The sequence below is a fragment of the Schistocerca serialis genome, chromosome 3 (genome assembly GCF_023864345.2).
Source record: "Schistocerca serialis cubense isolate TAMUIC-IGC-003099 chromosome 3, iqSchSeri2.2, whole genome shotgun sequence".
Classification (NCBI taxonomy): Eukaryota; Metazoa; Arthropoda; class Insecta; order Orthoptera; family Acrididae; genus Schistocerca; species Schistocerca serialis.
The window spans coordinates 847,169,607-847,183,570 of record NC_064640.1 but is presented as its reverse complement, the minus strand read 5'-3'; the positions used below and the strand labels follow the sequence as shown (position 1 = coordinate 847,183,570).

The 13,964-nt window shown below is 39.7% G+C and overlaps 1 protein-coding gene across 1 annotated transcript in view; it reads left to right on the top strand.

The window, feature by feature from the left end:
* LOC126471258 (unconventional myosin-Va-like) overlaps positions 1-5,866 on the top strand; it is a 37,040-nt gene extending 31,174 nt beyond the window's left edge. The window contains exon 5 of the mRNA XM_050099377.1: positions 5,600-5,866. Coding sequence (XP_049955334.1) covers positions 5,600-5,866 — 267 coding nt within the window. The remainder of the gene's footprint in view (positions 1-5,599) is intronic.
* The last annotated feature ends 8,098 nt before the right edge of the window (positions 5,867-13,964 follow it).

Genomic DNA, 13,964 nt, shown 5'->3' with positions numbered 1-13,964 from the left:
TTGTGGTCTTCAGTCCTGAGACTGGTTTGATGCAGCTCTCCATGCTACCCTATCCTGTGCAAGCTTCTTCATCTCCCAGTACTTACTGCAACCCACATCCTTCTGAATCTGCTTAGTGTATTCATCTCTTGGTCTCCCTCTACGATTTTTACCCTCCACAGTGCCCGCCAATGCTAAATTTGTGATCCTTTGATGCCTCAGAACATGTCCTACCAATTGGTCCCTTCTTCTTGTCAAGTTGTGCCACAAACTCCTCTTCTCCCCAATTCTATTCAATACCTCATCATTAGTTATGTGATCTACCCATATAATCTTCAGCATTCTTCTGTAGCACCACATTTCGAAAGCTTCTATTCTCTTCTTGTCCAAACTATTTATCGTCCATGTTTCACTTCCATACATGGCTACACTCCATACAAATACTTTCAGAAACGACTTCCTGACACTTAAATCTATACTCGATGTCAACAAATTTCTCTTCTTCAGAAACTCTTTCCTTGCCATTGCCAGTCTACATTTTATATCCTCTCTACTTCGACCATCATCGGTTATTTTGCTCCCCAAATAGCAAAACTCCTTTACTACTTTAAGTGTCTCATTTCCTAATCTAATTCCCTCAACATCACCTGATTTAATTTGACTACATTCCATTATCCTCGTTTTGCTTTTGTTGATGTTCATCTTATATCCTTGTTTCAAGACACTGTCCATTCCGTTCAACAGCTCTTCCAAGTCCTTTGCTGTCTCTGACAGAATTACAATATCATCGGTGAACCTCAAAGTATTTATTTCTTCTCCATGGATTTTAACACCTACTCTGAATTTTTCTTTTGTTTCCTTTACTGCTTGCTCAATATACAGATTGAATAACATTGGGACACTGGACTCACATTCGGGAGGACGACGGTTCAATCCCACGTCCGGCCATCCTGATTTAGGCTTTCCGTGATTTCCCTAAAATCACTCCAGGCAAATGCCGGGATGGTTCCTTTGAAATGGCACGGCCGACTTCCTTCCCCATCCTTTCCTAATCTGATGAGACCGATGACCTCGCTGCTTGGTCTCTCCCCCCAAACAACCCAACTCAACACACTCTCCCTCTCTCTCTCTCTCTCTCTCTCTCTCTCTCTCTCTCTCTCTATCTATCTATCTATCTATCTATACATATATCTCTGAATTTAAATACCTTTTGTAGGAACACTATCCCAATAGCTTGAAGTGCATATAGGAATCTCTGTTATATTCCAAAGAATGATTGGTGTCAAGACGATGTCCTGCAGTGGCAGATTAACTTGGCTGTTGTAAGTGTGCATGCCATTTATGCTCAGAACATTGGCCTTTCACAGTCCTGATAGTCTGACCAATATATGACATGAAACAGCTGCAAGGAATACAGTAGAGAACCACCTTACATGAACCAAGATCATCCTTTACGTTACCTAAAAGGACCCCAATTTTAAATGGTTATTAAAACACACACATCACATTGTATTTCCTCAGAATATGACCAATCCTGTTTAAAATGCTTCCTGTGTAAGGCCAAAAAGCCGTAGAATTTTGTACCACCTCAGTATTATCATGGCTCACACAGTGCATAGTTGGTCAAGAGTGCAACATATCTCTTATCTGTCTTTCACTATAACCATTCTGACAAAAGGTGACTTCAAGATGGACTAACTCTGCTGACAAACTCTCAGGGCCAAGGATGACATGGGCCCTGTGAACCAAGGTTTGAAGTACCCTTTTATGTTAAGCTGTATGGTGAAAACTATTAGCCTGCAGATACAAGTTAGTGTTAGTAGGCTTCCTATAATTGGCATGTCCCAACGTACAATCCACCTTCCTCCTAACCACCACATCAAAGAATGGAAGACAGCCATCCTTTTCCACCACTGTTGTGAAGTGAATATTGAGGTGGGTTGAATTCAGGTGTTCTAAAAAGTCATTCAAATTCTCGCTGCCATTAGGCCAAACAACAAAAGAATCTTCTACATATCTGAAAAAAAAAACATGCAGTTTTCAAAGCCGTAGACTCAAAGGTAAGTTCTTCAAAATCTTCCATAAACAAGCTGGCAATGATAAGTGACAACTCCATCTGTCTGCTCATAGTACTGCTCATTGAATTAAAAGGAAGTGAGTTAACACATGTTGAAATGGGTTCATTAATTCAGCACCAATCCTAACTTCAATCAACTGTAATGAATCGGACAGAGGTACATGAGTGAAGAGAGAGAGAGAGACCACATCAAAACTTACAAGAATATGTCATTCAAATGCATTCACTCTAACTGATCTACAAAATCTGCTGAGTTCTTAACGTGGTGCTTACATTGACCTACTATATGACTCAACAGATTAACAGTGTTTTTCTACACAATGTCAGAGCAACAGTCTTAATCACAATCTTATGAAGAGGAGCCTCTTCCCTGTGGACCTTAGGGAGGCCAAGTACCCTAGAGAGAATAGCACAATAAGAATTGAGGCTCTTGATATTCTCCTGCCATAAGGAAATTTCTCCAGGAGGTTGTTAGTCTTTCTCTCAACACTTTTTGTTGGGTCAGAACCGATCCTGCAATATGTGGAATCAGACAGTAAACACTGCATCCTTTGATGGGTCAACTCTAAGTGAACATAAAGCAGTCCTCTCAGCTGCTGTGATATTACTCTTGGGTGTACGTCCCCCAGTCAACACACAATATGCCTTCCTCCTAGTATATTCTGCAACATCAGGAGGTAGTTTAAAAACAGTGTCTACAAAAGAACTTATAGAATCAACCACTGGCAAATGCTTTGGAGCACCGATAAAGCTGCTTCATCAAAAAGCTTTCTCCATGAGACATATCACAGAATGTTGAATACAGTATAGATTCCAAGTCACAGAAACATTCAAACTTTGCCAAATGCCTGGCAGTTACAGAATGAAATTCCCAGTGCCATGAAGCATCATCCACCAATCCCAAGAAAAAGTTGAAATTTTGAAGCAGGCGTTAAATGAAGCTGAAAAAATTCCTTGGAAACAAAATCCAGCTGTCAGTGAGTGTAATGGATCCTCTCATAAACAATATCTAGGCTAGTGCATTGCTTGATAAGACTAGTGGCAGGAGAATTAATATGATGCACTACTTTGGCAAATGTTGGAACAATATTTTGATCACAACACTGCAGTAAAAACGACACTGCACATTGCAATCTTACTGTACTGCTGCAGAATTTATCCAACCTCCACAAGCAGTGATTAGTTCTATTGGGAGGAAATTAACAATGTGAGATTTAGTTTCTTCTGGCGTATACAGTGTTCAAATAGCTTAAGAGAATGCAGCTGGGTGGCATCGTTAACAACTGCAGATACTTCTACAGGAACATACCTTGCCATTTTCAATGCAAAACTGCAGGAAGTAAGCACTGTGTTGACACCCACTTACTTTTTATTCAATGACCAGTACTGTGAGCAGACAGATGGAGTTGTAATGGGAAGCCCATTGTCACCCATCATTACCAATTTGTATATGGAAAATTTCGAGGAACACACCTTGGAGTCTGCAGCTGAAACTAGCACGTTTTTTCAGATACGTAGATGATAGTTCTATTATTTGGCTTCATGGCAGTGAGAACTTGAATGACTTTCTAGAACACCTGAATTCAATCCAGGGAGGAGGCAGGAAATGGGAGAGGGAGAGGGAGAGGGAGGGGGAGGGACAGCATTGTTATTGAACTTCGCTATTTGAGCAGGTGTAGGTGGAAAACCATTTACCATATGGGTACCCAACTTTACAGTGTTCAGACTGTGTGCTGCAGAATTTGCTTTGTCAGTAGTGGTAGTATCATGACTTGCCATTAGTAGGAATACTAGTACAGAGACAAAGTGCTGAAACATAAGTATCAATGTGCATTACAGCTGCAGACAGTCAATAAGGGTCTGGGCATGTGAGCAGAGCTTTACTCATAGAACTTTTTTTTATCAAAACAGCAGCACTAGTGTTGCTGCTCTTCACAAGTCTCATGCATTAAAGAAATATGAAGAGGTCCTCTTTCTACACCAGTGTTGAAGAATATGATTCAGAAGTCAGAACTAACTGACAATTTGCGAATTACTCCTGAAAAAGGCCGGTGGCCAGTTGTCACATGTTGTTGAAGAATGTACTGTTGCCATGGCTATGAAAGCTGGATACAGTAACGATCTTCAAGCTGTGCCACAACTGCTGAACATTCCATTGTCCTCTGTTCAAAAAGTGCTGCAAACAATTGAGATGGTATCCAGGCTATCATGGATGCAGGTGGTCATAACATTGAGCAATATTTGTAACTTGGAATGTAAACATGGCAATTTATGTGTTGAAATTTCTCCCTACTCACTCTATATGTGACTTATTATAATTTATGCTCTGTATTTTATGCATGCCCAAGCCATAGAATAGATTTCTGTTAAATATTTTGTGTCTGTCTAAATTTTTCATGTGCAAAATCCAGATCTAACTTAACTTTCTGAGAATCTTTCTTAAATACCACCTAATGTTCTCCCATTGTGTTTAATAGTGCAATAATTCTTCATCTGAGAGTATTATATAACAATTCCCACCTAACTGATTACCTCATGAGTATATGCCTAGAAAGTGATTTCATTACATTTCAAGTGTAACCTTCATATGCTCCTTGCAAGACTCATGAGAATTAGTCTGAACTGAAATTTAGTATCCTCCTTAACCTCAGCTTCTTAGTGTGTCATTGCATAGGATAGCTTTTGAATTGGAATACAACTTATTGATGCAGATTAAATACTGAATAAGACGTAGATACTGTACTCAAAGAATGAAGAAACAAGCTAATTTTATACAGTGTTATCATGGAAATGTGACTCTACCAAGAACCATGCACAGACTGCACAGTTCAGTGTCAAATTTTTGAGTAGTTGGAGCTAGGTTCATTTGGCAAAACTTGAAAATTTTCATGAGGGTAATAGGCACTTGATTTTCTTATTGTATTTATGAAATATTCAAAATAATACCCAAGTTCTAGCTCAAATTAGATCACACCTCCTGAATATTGTACCCTTATAGTGTGTAACTACTACACAGCTACATGATAAGAAAGTGCAGACTGATTCTGGGATTACTGTCCAAATGGTGTAGCATGTAATACCCCGAGATGATTTGCACACCATAGTATGAGATGCAACAGAGTTGCACAGAGGTGAAGAAACAATGTTGATCAGGTCTGTTTAAAGTTTTGTGGATTTTGTAAATTTCTTCAGTTTTGAAGACATGGTTTATAGTCTTTGTATTCTCTTTGGTTTTCTTATGTAAGTGCTGAGAAACATTACAGACTCAATTATATGCTTCCTTTGTTAATTAATTAATTAATTCTTAAATCATTGCATGGAGAACATAAAGTAGGGACTTTTTTTCTGTTGGCTATATAGAGGATTGAATATCTGCATTAAAAGATTGAAGTAAGAACATGTTTTAGTCCTATTTTGAGTTTTCCTTAACAGATTGTTTTGGTCTCATTTCATCTATGAAAGTAGCAGTTTTATGAATTCATCTACAAGGTATATAATAACTGTCCCCAAAATAATGTCTATCATTCACATGCCATTATTCAGAGTCTTGCTTGGCATATACAAGAAAAGATAGAGCCACTGGTGGTGCCAGCTATTCTTGAACATGAAGAAATAAGTGGTTTGACAAGCCAGATACCTAGTGGAAAGAGAGGAAGAGCTGTGTTGTCATCATGGGATTCTGAGCCATTTTTGGGTGTACAGAAGTCATTGGATGCACTCTTGCAGGAACTAAATTATATCTACAAAATTACGGGGAACCATGGTGTTGACCCAGAACTTACTGTCCAGATATTTCAGCAGGTGAGATGACCAATTTTCTAACAGTAAGTTACATGATCCTAGAATATAAGGGAACTGCTGTATTTTGTAAATACTGAAGTCTCTAGTAGATTGCAAACCAGAAATAAAAGAAAATACCCATGACAATGTTACCATTTTAAGTGAAGTTGTGTGTTTTAATTTTGCAGGTATTCTACTTCATCTGTGCCATTTCAGTGAATAACCTACTGCTCCGAAAGGATTTGTCTCATTGGAGTAAAGGAATGCAGATAAGATATAATCTATCACATCTTGAACAGTGGTGTCATGACATGAGACTACAGGTACATGTAGTGTTATCAGTAGTCTATTTTTTTTCCTCCTCCCTGCAAAGAACAACATTACTGAAACGTAGAGTGTTCATAGGCTTTGGCTTATGGAATCACTTTTGTATGGTCAAATCGACAACAATAAGGATTTAGGGAAAGCAATGCAGTCCCTTTAATCTCATTATGTTGTCGGAAAAATAATGTTGTTTTAGACTATTATGTAACTAAAAATTAAATTTGGTCTGATTAGGTCACTTACTTGGGGTAATATACAGTGTTTTGCCTTGGGACACCCTCTTTTCCTGTTACTCAACAATGACTTGTCATCAAGTGTAGCAGATGACTCCAAAGTAACTTGCAGATAACATAAGGAATAGACTGTCATCTGGAACCGCGTAATGTAGCCCCACAAATAACATATCAGAGGGAAATCTGTTGATGTGTCACATATAAAAGTGTATCTCTGTTACAATAAAAATGTACTATAAGTAATTTCTATTGAGTAATTCCTTTTGGATTGGTGTTATTACAGCCATCAATAATGTCCTAATCGTGTAGTGTGGTACGTCAGACTTCTAGGACTGAAGACAAGTGTGGCAACTCTTGTGGAAGGCATGTACATTTCATCTGCAAATGGTGAATGTAGATAACATGCTTTACAATAATAATACCAATATCTACAGTCAGCACCTGTGGTATGCTTTGACTACTTTACTTTGAATTGTATATAATTGCTTGATGTCATATGGGATAATATTGTGAGGTATCTCAGTACAGGTGCATAGGATACCTTCTACTCTAAAAACATGACAGATGACAGATACACTTACATTAAACTAACTTCATGACTGATGTTTCATTGTATGGAGCAGTAGATCTGTATTGAAATAATTTACAGAAGAACCTCCCATCTCCATAGTGAACTGGATTTTATTGTACAAGGTGTACAACTTTGCTTCCACCATTTTTCCCCAACATTTGAGGCTTTAATGAAACAAATGGTTACACGTGTTTCATTCAAAGTATTTTCCATTGCTGGCCACTACTTTCTCCCATCTTTCAGGCAGTGTATGAAACCTGCATCAAAAAAATTGTTCAACTTTTGAAGCAATCCATGAATCGATCCAGTTTGTGGCTTCTTCATGAGATCGTAAGTGTTGGTCAGCCAGGCCACGTGCCATTGATCTAAACAGGTGCTAGTCTGAGGGAGCAATGTCTGCAGAGTACAGCAGGTGGGATAGGACTTCCCATTTTAATGTTTCCACGTATGTTTTGACCTCTCTTGTAACGTGGGGTTGAGCATTGTCGTGCTGCAAAATCACTATATTGTGCATCTCACTGTAATGCTCCACTCAAATGCACCTAATTGCATTCGATAGCAAGCATCTGTGATTGTTTCACGTGGTTTTAACACCTCATAGTACACAATGCCAAGCTGGTCCCACCAAATGCAAAGCATTATCTTGGAGCCATGAATATTCAGTTTGGCCATCAATGTGGAAGCATGGCCAGGATATCCCCATGATTTTTTGCATTTAGGGTTATCGTAATGAACCCATTTTTCGTCCCTGGTCACAATATGATGCAGAAATCCCTTCTGTTTTTGCCTTTAAAGCAACTGTTCACAAACCCACAAACACCATTAAACGTCTCTTGGTTTCAGCTCACATGGGACCCAACTTCCTTCTTTCTGAATCATGCCCATAGCCTTGAGAAGTTTTTAAATTGCTAGATGTGTCACTCCTACTAATTGTGCCAATTCTTCTTGAGTTTGACACGAGTCTTTACTCAGCAATGTATCCAATTCTGCATCTTCAAAAACATTCTCTCTTCCACCACTATGCCAGTCAACGACATTAAAATCACTGTTCTTGATGAATTGAAACCACTCAAGACACTCTCTTTCACTAATAGCATCCTTACCATTCATACTTGAGAGCATTCAATGAGACTCAACCACTGTTTTCTTCATATTGAAACAAAACAGTAACACCTTCCACAAATCATGAGAATTAGGCTCACAAAATGACATTTTCAATCAAGTACAACTTCATGATGCAGACAAAAATTGACTAATCTTTGACTGAGTTTATGTTGACTGAGGTCCAAGCTAACTGCCTGATGTCTGCGATCTGTTTGTTTCGACTGCTAGTTACTATTGTCGCTACCTATTGTCAAACAGTGGAAGCAAAGTTGTACACCTTGTATTGTGACTTTAAATGTTGTAGGAATGCATTTATCTAGTGATACCATTCCATGAACACTTCACATCGCCAACATACCTGATCCAGTATTTAATTTTTCAGCTCATTGTTGCTTTCACAGGAAGAACGCTTGTTCAGTTTGTTTGTAAAACACCATATAGTTAGGACTAATAAAATAAATCCATAGCTATGTCATTAGATGGTCTGTAGTAAGTGTTCTCAAACAGAAAATAATTCTGTTTTTCATATGTTTCAGTGGTAATTATTGATGTGTAGCACTATGGAATTCAGCTTAGGTATATGTAAAAGGTATCTCCATTTGGTTTTACACTCATCAGTGGGAGTATTTGTATACAAGCTAGTGATGTTAAATGAAACTACCCTACCTGACAAAGAAAGTGAACCTGCAAGAAGGGGAAAAAAATAAACTTCACAGTTTGAGAAGTTGCGTGATGTTACAGCAGTGGTTACAAAACTGAATCAAATTTACAAAGAGCTTAATAGTAGGAGTCCACTTCTCAGTATGATGTTGCACCCCTCTGAGATGGACGTATGCACTTCTTTGGTTGGAAAAGGTGTCATAAGGAGTTTGTGACCTCTCCTGAGACAAGTTGGCCCACAACTGTTGTAACTAGTCCTTAATATACTGCATGCCAGCATGGGATGTTAGTTGAGATCCAAGCTGATTCCACACATATTCCATCAGGGGCAGTTCTGGGGATTTTGTTAGCCACCAGCAAACCTCAACATCATGCAGACAGTTCATAGATACACATCATGTGTGAATGACCATTATCCTGTTGAAAAATGGTACCACAATCTTCTTGCATGAGAGGTAACACACAGAATTCCTGTGATGTACCATTGTCTTTCAGAGTTTTCTGTGTCAGTATAACCTGTTACCTGGAGTTACACCCAATGGCTTTACACTCCGTAATGCCAGGAGTAACACCTTGTGCCACTACAAAACCATGAAAGAATGGGACCTCTCCCAGACTGGCATTGTACTCACCAATGATGGTTATCCAGGGTAGTACAAACTTCAGTTCATCAACAAAGACAATGTGACATAATTAATTAGCAATGTATTCTTCCTGGCCGTACCATGACTCAAAAAAAAAAAAAAAAAAAAAAAAAAAAAAGTCTGTATTGTGGTTTTAATGACCACCTCATGGGATGGTAATTCTCTGGTGAAACTGCTGATGGTTTCTGACCAATGGTATGGAATGACACAGAATGTAGCAAGAGTTCATTATTTGTTCTCGGAAGGCAGATGTAAGTCAGAAGGGGTTACAGTGTTGTTAGTGCAAACTATGACAGTCCCTCTATGCGGTGGTTAGGTGCAGTTCACCGAAACATTAACAATAAGTATATGAGCCCTAACACTCCCATACAGTCAAACATAGTCACTGTCACATACAAATGCCATCAGATCTGGATATTGCACAATCTGATGAGGCAGCCAATTTAAGACCCACAATGAGGCCCCTTTCAAACTCTGTCAGGTGCTGATAACACTGTCTAAAAAGAGTATGTGGCACCTCCACGTTCTTCACAGTGATCATTCAACATCTTACACTGTCCATGCTCCTTATATATCCTACCAGGCTTGGTAACAACAATTAACTCAAACAACAGTAATGGACTACCTGCAACTCTAATCATTACTTACTCAACAATCATGCATATGTATATGAAAGTAAATTGATATCTGACCATAGCTATTAAGTGACTTTTTGTCAGGCAGTGTAGTTAAAGCCAATATTGTTTGAATTTTAGCTACAAGAGCTGAGGAATTTCTGATGCCAAATATTAGATTAAGTTTTGTTTTCTTGTTGTGATGTAATCCAGTTTCTTCCATAGTAATCAACAAGAAGCAGAGAAACTGGACACTACTGGCTGTCATACGTATGTAACATAGGTAAACCAAAACATCTAGGAGCCATTGGAGTCATATTTACAAGTGTCCAGCTGCTGGTTTCTGAACCGAAATTTTCACATGATTTTATAGTGTTTTGTTCCTCTTGGTTGTTAGAAGCTGCAGTTGGATCTTCATACAGATTGTGAAATTTAGAATTATTTAGGCATTTTTATTTTTTGACTTCATTAGTGATAACATCGCTGGACACAAGTTTCCTCTTGAACTTGGTAATTGTATTAATTTTACCACACAAAATAGCATCACTATTGGCAGCAGCACTTTTTAATTGTGATCTGGCAAATGTTTCATAGAAGGATCTCCCATTAACACAATTAAAGGTCTATTTATCACTTACAGAAAAACAGCTACTTCTACTGTGACCTGTGCAGGATGGTACCATCCAGTCACAAGTAAGCAGCTTTCAGTTCCTTTGGTGTGTCACCTCTCACTGGTTCCATTATCCAAATCTGATTTTCAAACAATATCCATAACTTAATCATTATTTTAAATTAAAGACACAATGAAATATTAAGAGCAGATCAGTGTGTACAAAATCAACTGCAAACATATTGGAAAAGTATAAGTGGTCAGTCAAGCAGATCTGTGGCAGTTAGGTTGTCAGAACACCAGAGAAGATGGACACTATGGAAGATGGGTTCAACCTTGCACAACACTTCTTAAAAGAAAATAATGCATTAAGATGTGTGCTGCAACATTTTACATAACTTTAAGAAAAAAGGTAAATGGATAGTTTAAATCAATAAACGTATGATATAGAATACCACCTTAGTTTTGAATGACAAAACAGTTTTCATTCTCATTTCAAATTAAGGTTCATTTATGCAGATGTTAGATTAGAACATTAAAATCAATTTCATCATTATTTTTTGTCAAATATATCAGTTACCATACAATGACACTCTGTCTCATCATTTTATATATCTTCATATGTGTTTCAATAATATTGTGTAGATGTCATATCATTCTATCTACAGTTGTGATGATTGACTGTTACCTGTCTGTTGTGCTGCCACAAAGAACAAAGTTAGTTTATCCACATACAAGTAAACAGCAAACACACAAATGGTACAATAAACAGTAGAACATAATCTGAGGATGAGCACCTGCTGTGCTGTCCTTATATGGAGGAGATCTCCAGCAGATGCACCATGTGCCATACCATATGCCCAAATTACGGGCAGCCTCTGGTGGCCATCTCGCACAGATGTCATTGGTAGAGTATGAGTGTAGTGCACTGGTAACCTGGTAACATGGATCATATCCATATGTACAGGATTATAGCACCCCTCCCCCTTACCAAAAGGGCACTCGTCTGATGACGGAATTGGGGCAAATGATGACACAACCATGACCTATGTGGTGGGCATCGGAGATGCTGGTGGATGTGGGAGGAGATTCTGGCCTGGAACTGATGAGTAAAGGTGGAAGTGACATGGCCCCTGACATGTGCTGTGGCCACCTCTTGCAAAGTGCCATAAGTGAGGGCCGGTGAGAATGGTGTTGGTAGCATCTAGACATCTGGGTCCTCAGAGTGGCAGAACTGCACCAATGCTGAAGTCACTAACCACCTAGGCCAGGAAGAGAGCTTTACCACCTGATGGGTTGCACACTGACAGCAGGCCGTAACAAGACACACGATGTCTTCGTCAATGCCAGGCCAGAAGATGTGTCGATGGGTCAGTGACTTGGTATAATAGAGCCCTCCACTTTCCCAGCTGTAGGAACTGAAGCACACCATACTCTACAGCCATTGAAATCACAACCCTGGATGACAGCCCATCATTTGCTAAGAGAAAACCACCATTACACATTGGAAGGTGGTGACAAAGGACAGAATAGCTACATAAAAAATCAGAAGTCCTGCCCAAAGACCTGTCTGGCCAACCAAGTTGAACAACTTGGTGCAAAGTCAGGTTGACAGCAACAGCAGCTGCAATGCAGAAGCCTGCAATAGGAAACCCTTCCACTATACATTATGCCTCAACATCTAAATGAAAACAAAGGCACTCTTCCTGACCAAAAGTAGGGTATGGCCCTGTCAGAATCAGGGACAGTGCATTGACATTGACATGCTGTGCAGTAGGCCAAAAATGTATTTCATAGTTGTAGTGAGACAGAAACAAGGCCCCACACTGGAGGCAATCTGCTGCTTTGTCAAAGTACAAAGCAGAAGGACTAAACCACAGAACCATGGGCTTGTGGTAAGTAATGAGGTGGAATTGAGCATTTTTGACATGTCAACTATCAGACATTAAGAACCATCCTCACGACCATCAGGCCATACTTAGAGGAGCCTGTAGCCAAGACCATTTGGTGGCCAGGATGCCAGGAGAAGAATGCAGCATACATTTCAGAAGCATTAATGCATGCTGCCAGGCCGATGTTCAGTGAAAAGAAATGTCCTTGTGGTGAAATTTGTGGAGGGGATGGACCGCTGTGGGCACAGCCAGAATGAATTTATGGTAGTAAGCAATTTTCCCTAAAAGCAGTTGGGTGTTCTTTGACATTGGAACGGTGAGGCAAATAGCTGTGACAGCAACATGATGACATGAAGGCTTTACAACAGGGCCAGCCACATTGTGCCAAACTTCACGCATGCAACGGGTGTGGACTGCGGGCAGGACAAGGCCCAGCCTGTCACTTGGCTTTGCTCAGTCCTCCTTGGACATACAGGGAATGTTGTGACATTTCATTTACTAGTGTGGTGCAGCATTTTTCAGTTGGCACAACTTTCTGAGTTTGGCAGAATTGCACTGTCAGTGCTGTTTAACCTTTGCTGTTTGTTGATGGTATGGAAGGATGTTCAAAGGTCTACTGGTTGTTTTACAAAAAGAGGCAGTCTAGCAATCTATCACTGCAATCCTTTAAAGTGAATAGGAGGAGGAGGAGATTAGTGTTTAACGTCCCGTCGACAACGAGGTCATTAGAGACGGAGCGCAAGCTCGGGTGAGGGAAGGATGGGGAAGGAAAATCGGCCGTGCCCTTTCAAAGGAACCATCCCGGCATTTGCCTGAAACGATTTAGGGAAATCACGGAAAACCTAAATCAGGATGGCCGGAGACGGGATTGAACCGTCGTCCTCCCGAATGCGAGTCCAGTGTGCTAACCACTGCGCCACCTCGCTCGGTAAAGTGAATAGGAATGACAGAAGAGAGGGATGAGAATTCTCAGTTTGCATAAGTGACAGGTACTGTATATTTGCTATGAAATGAAATTACAATACTATGCAACAAGAATTTGAAGGTTTAGTTGACAATGAAAGAGCAAAAAACTGTGATGATACAGATGGGATTCATTGTTCTGTAAGTCAAATAGCATTTGCAGGCCGGGAGTGCCTAAAGAAATTGCTGGTATGACCAGTAAAATTTCTGAAGTCACACACATTATTCCATTGTCAGTTGCAATAGATTTCAATAGAAATGAACAAAGGGTGCAAATGGCTCTGAGCACTATGGGACTTAACATCTTAGGTCATCAGTCCCCTAGAACTTAGAACTACTTAAACCTAACTAACCTAAGGACATCACACACATCCATGCCTGAGGCAGGATTTGAACCTGCGACCATAGCAGTCCCGCGGTTCTGAACTGCAGCGCCTAGAACCACACGGCGACCACGGCCGGCCTGAACAAAGGGTGCAGAGATTTCATATATTACTGAAAGTACATTCATTA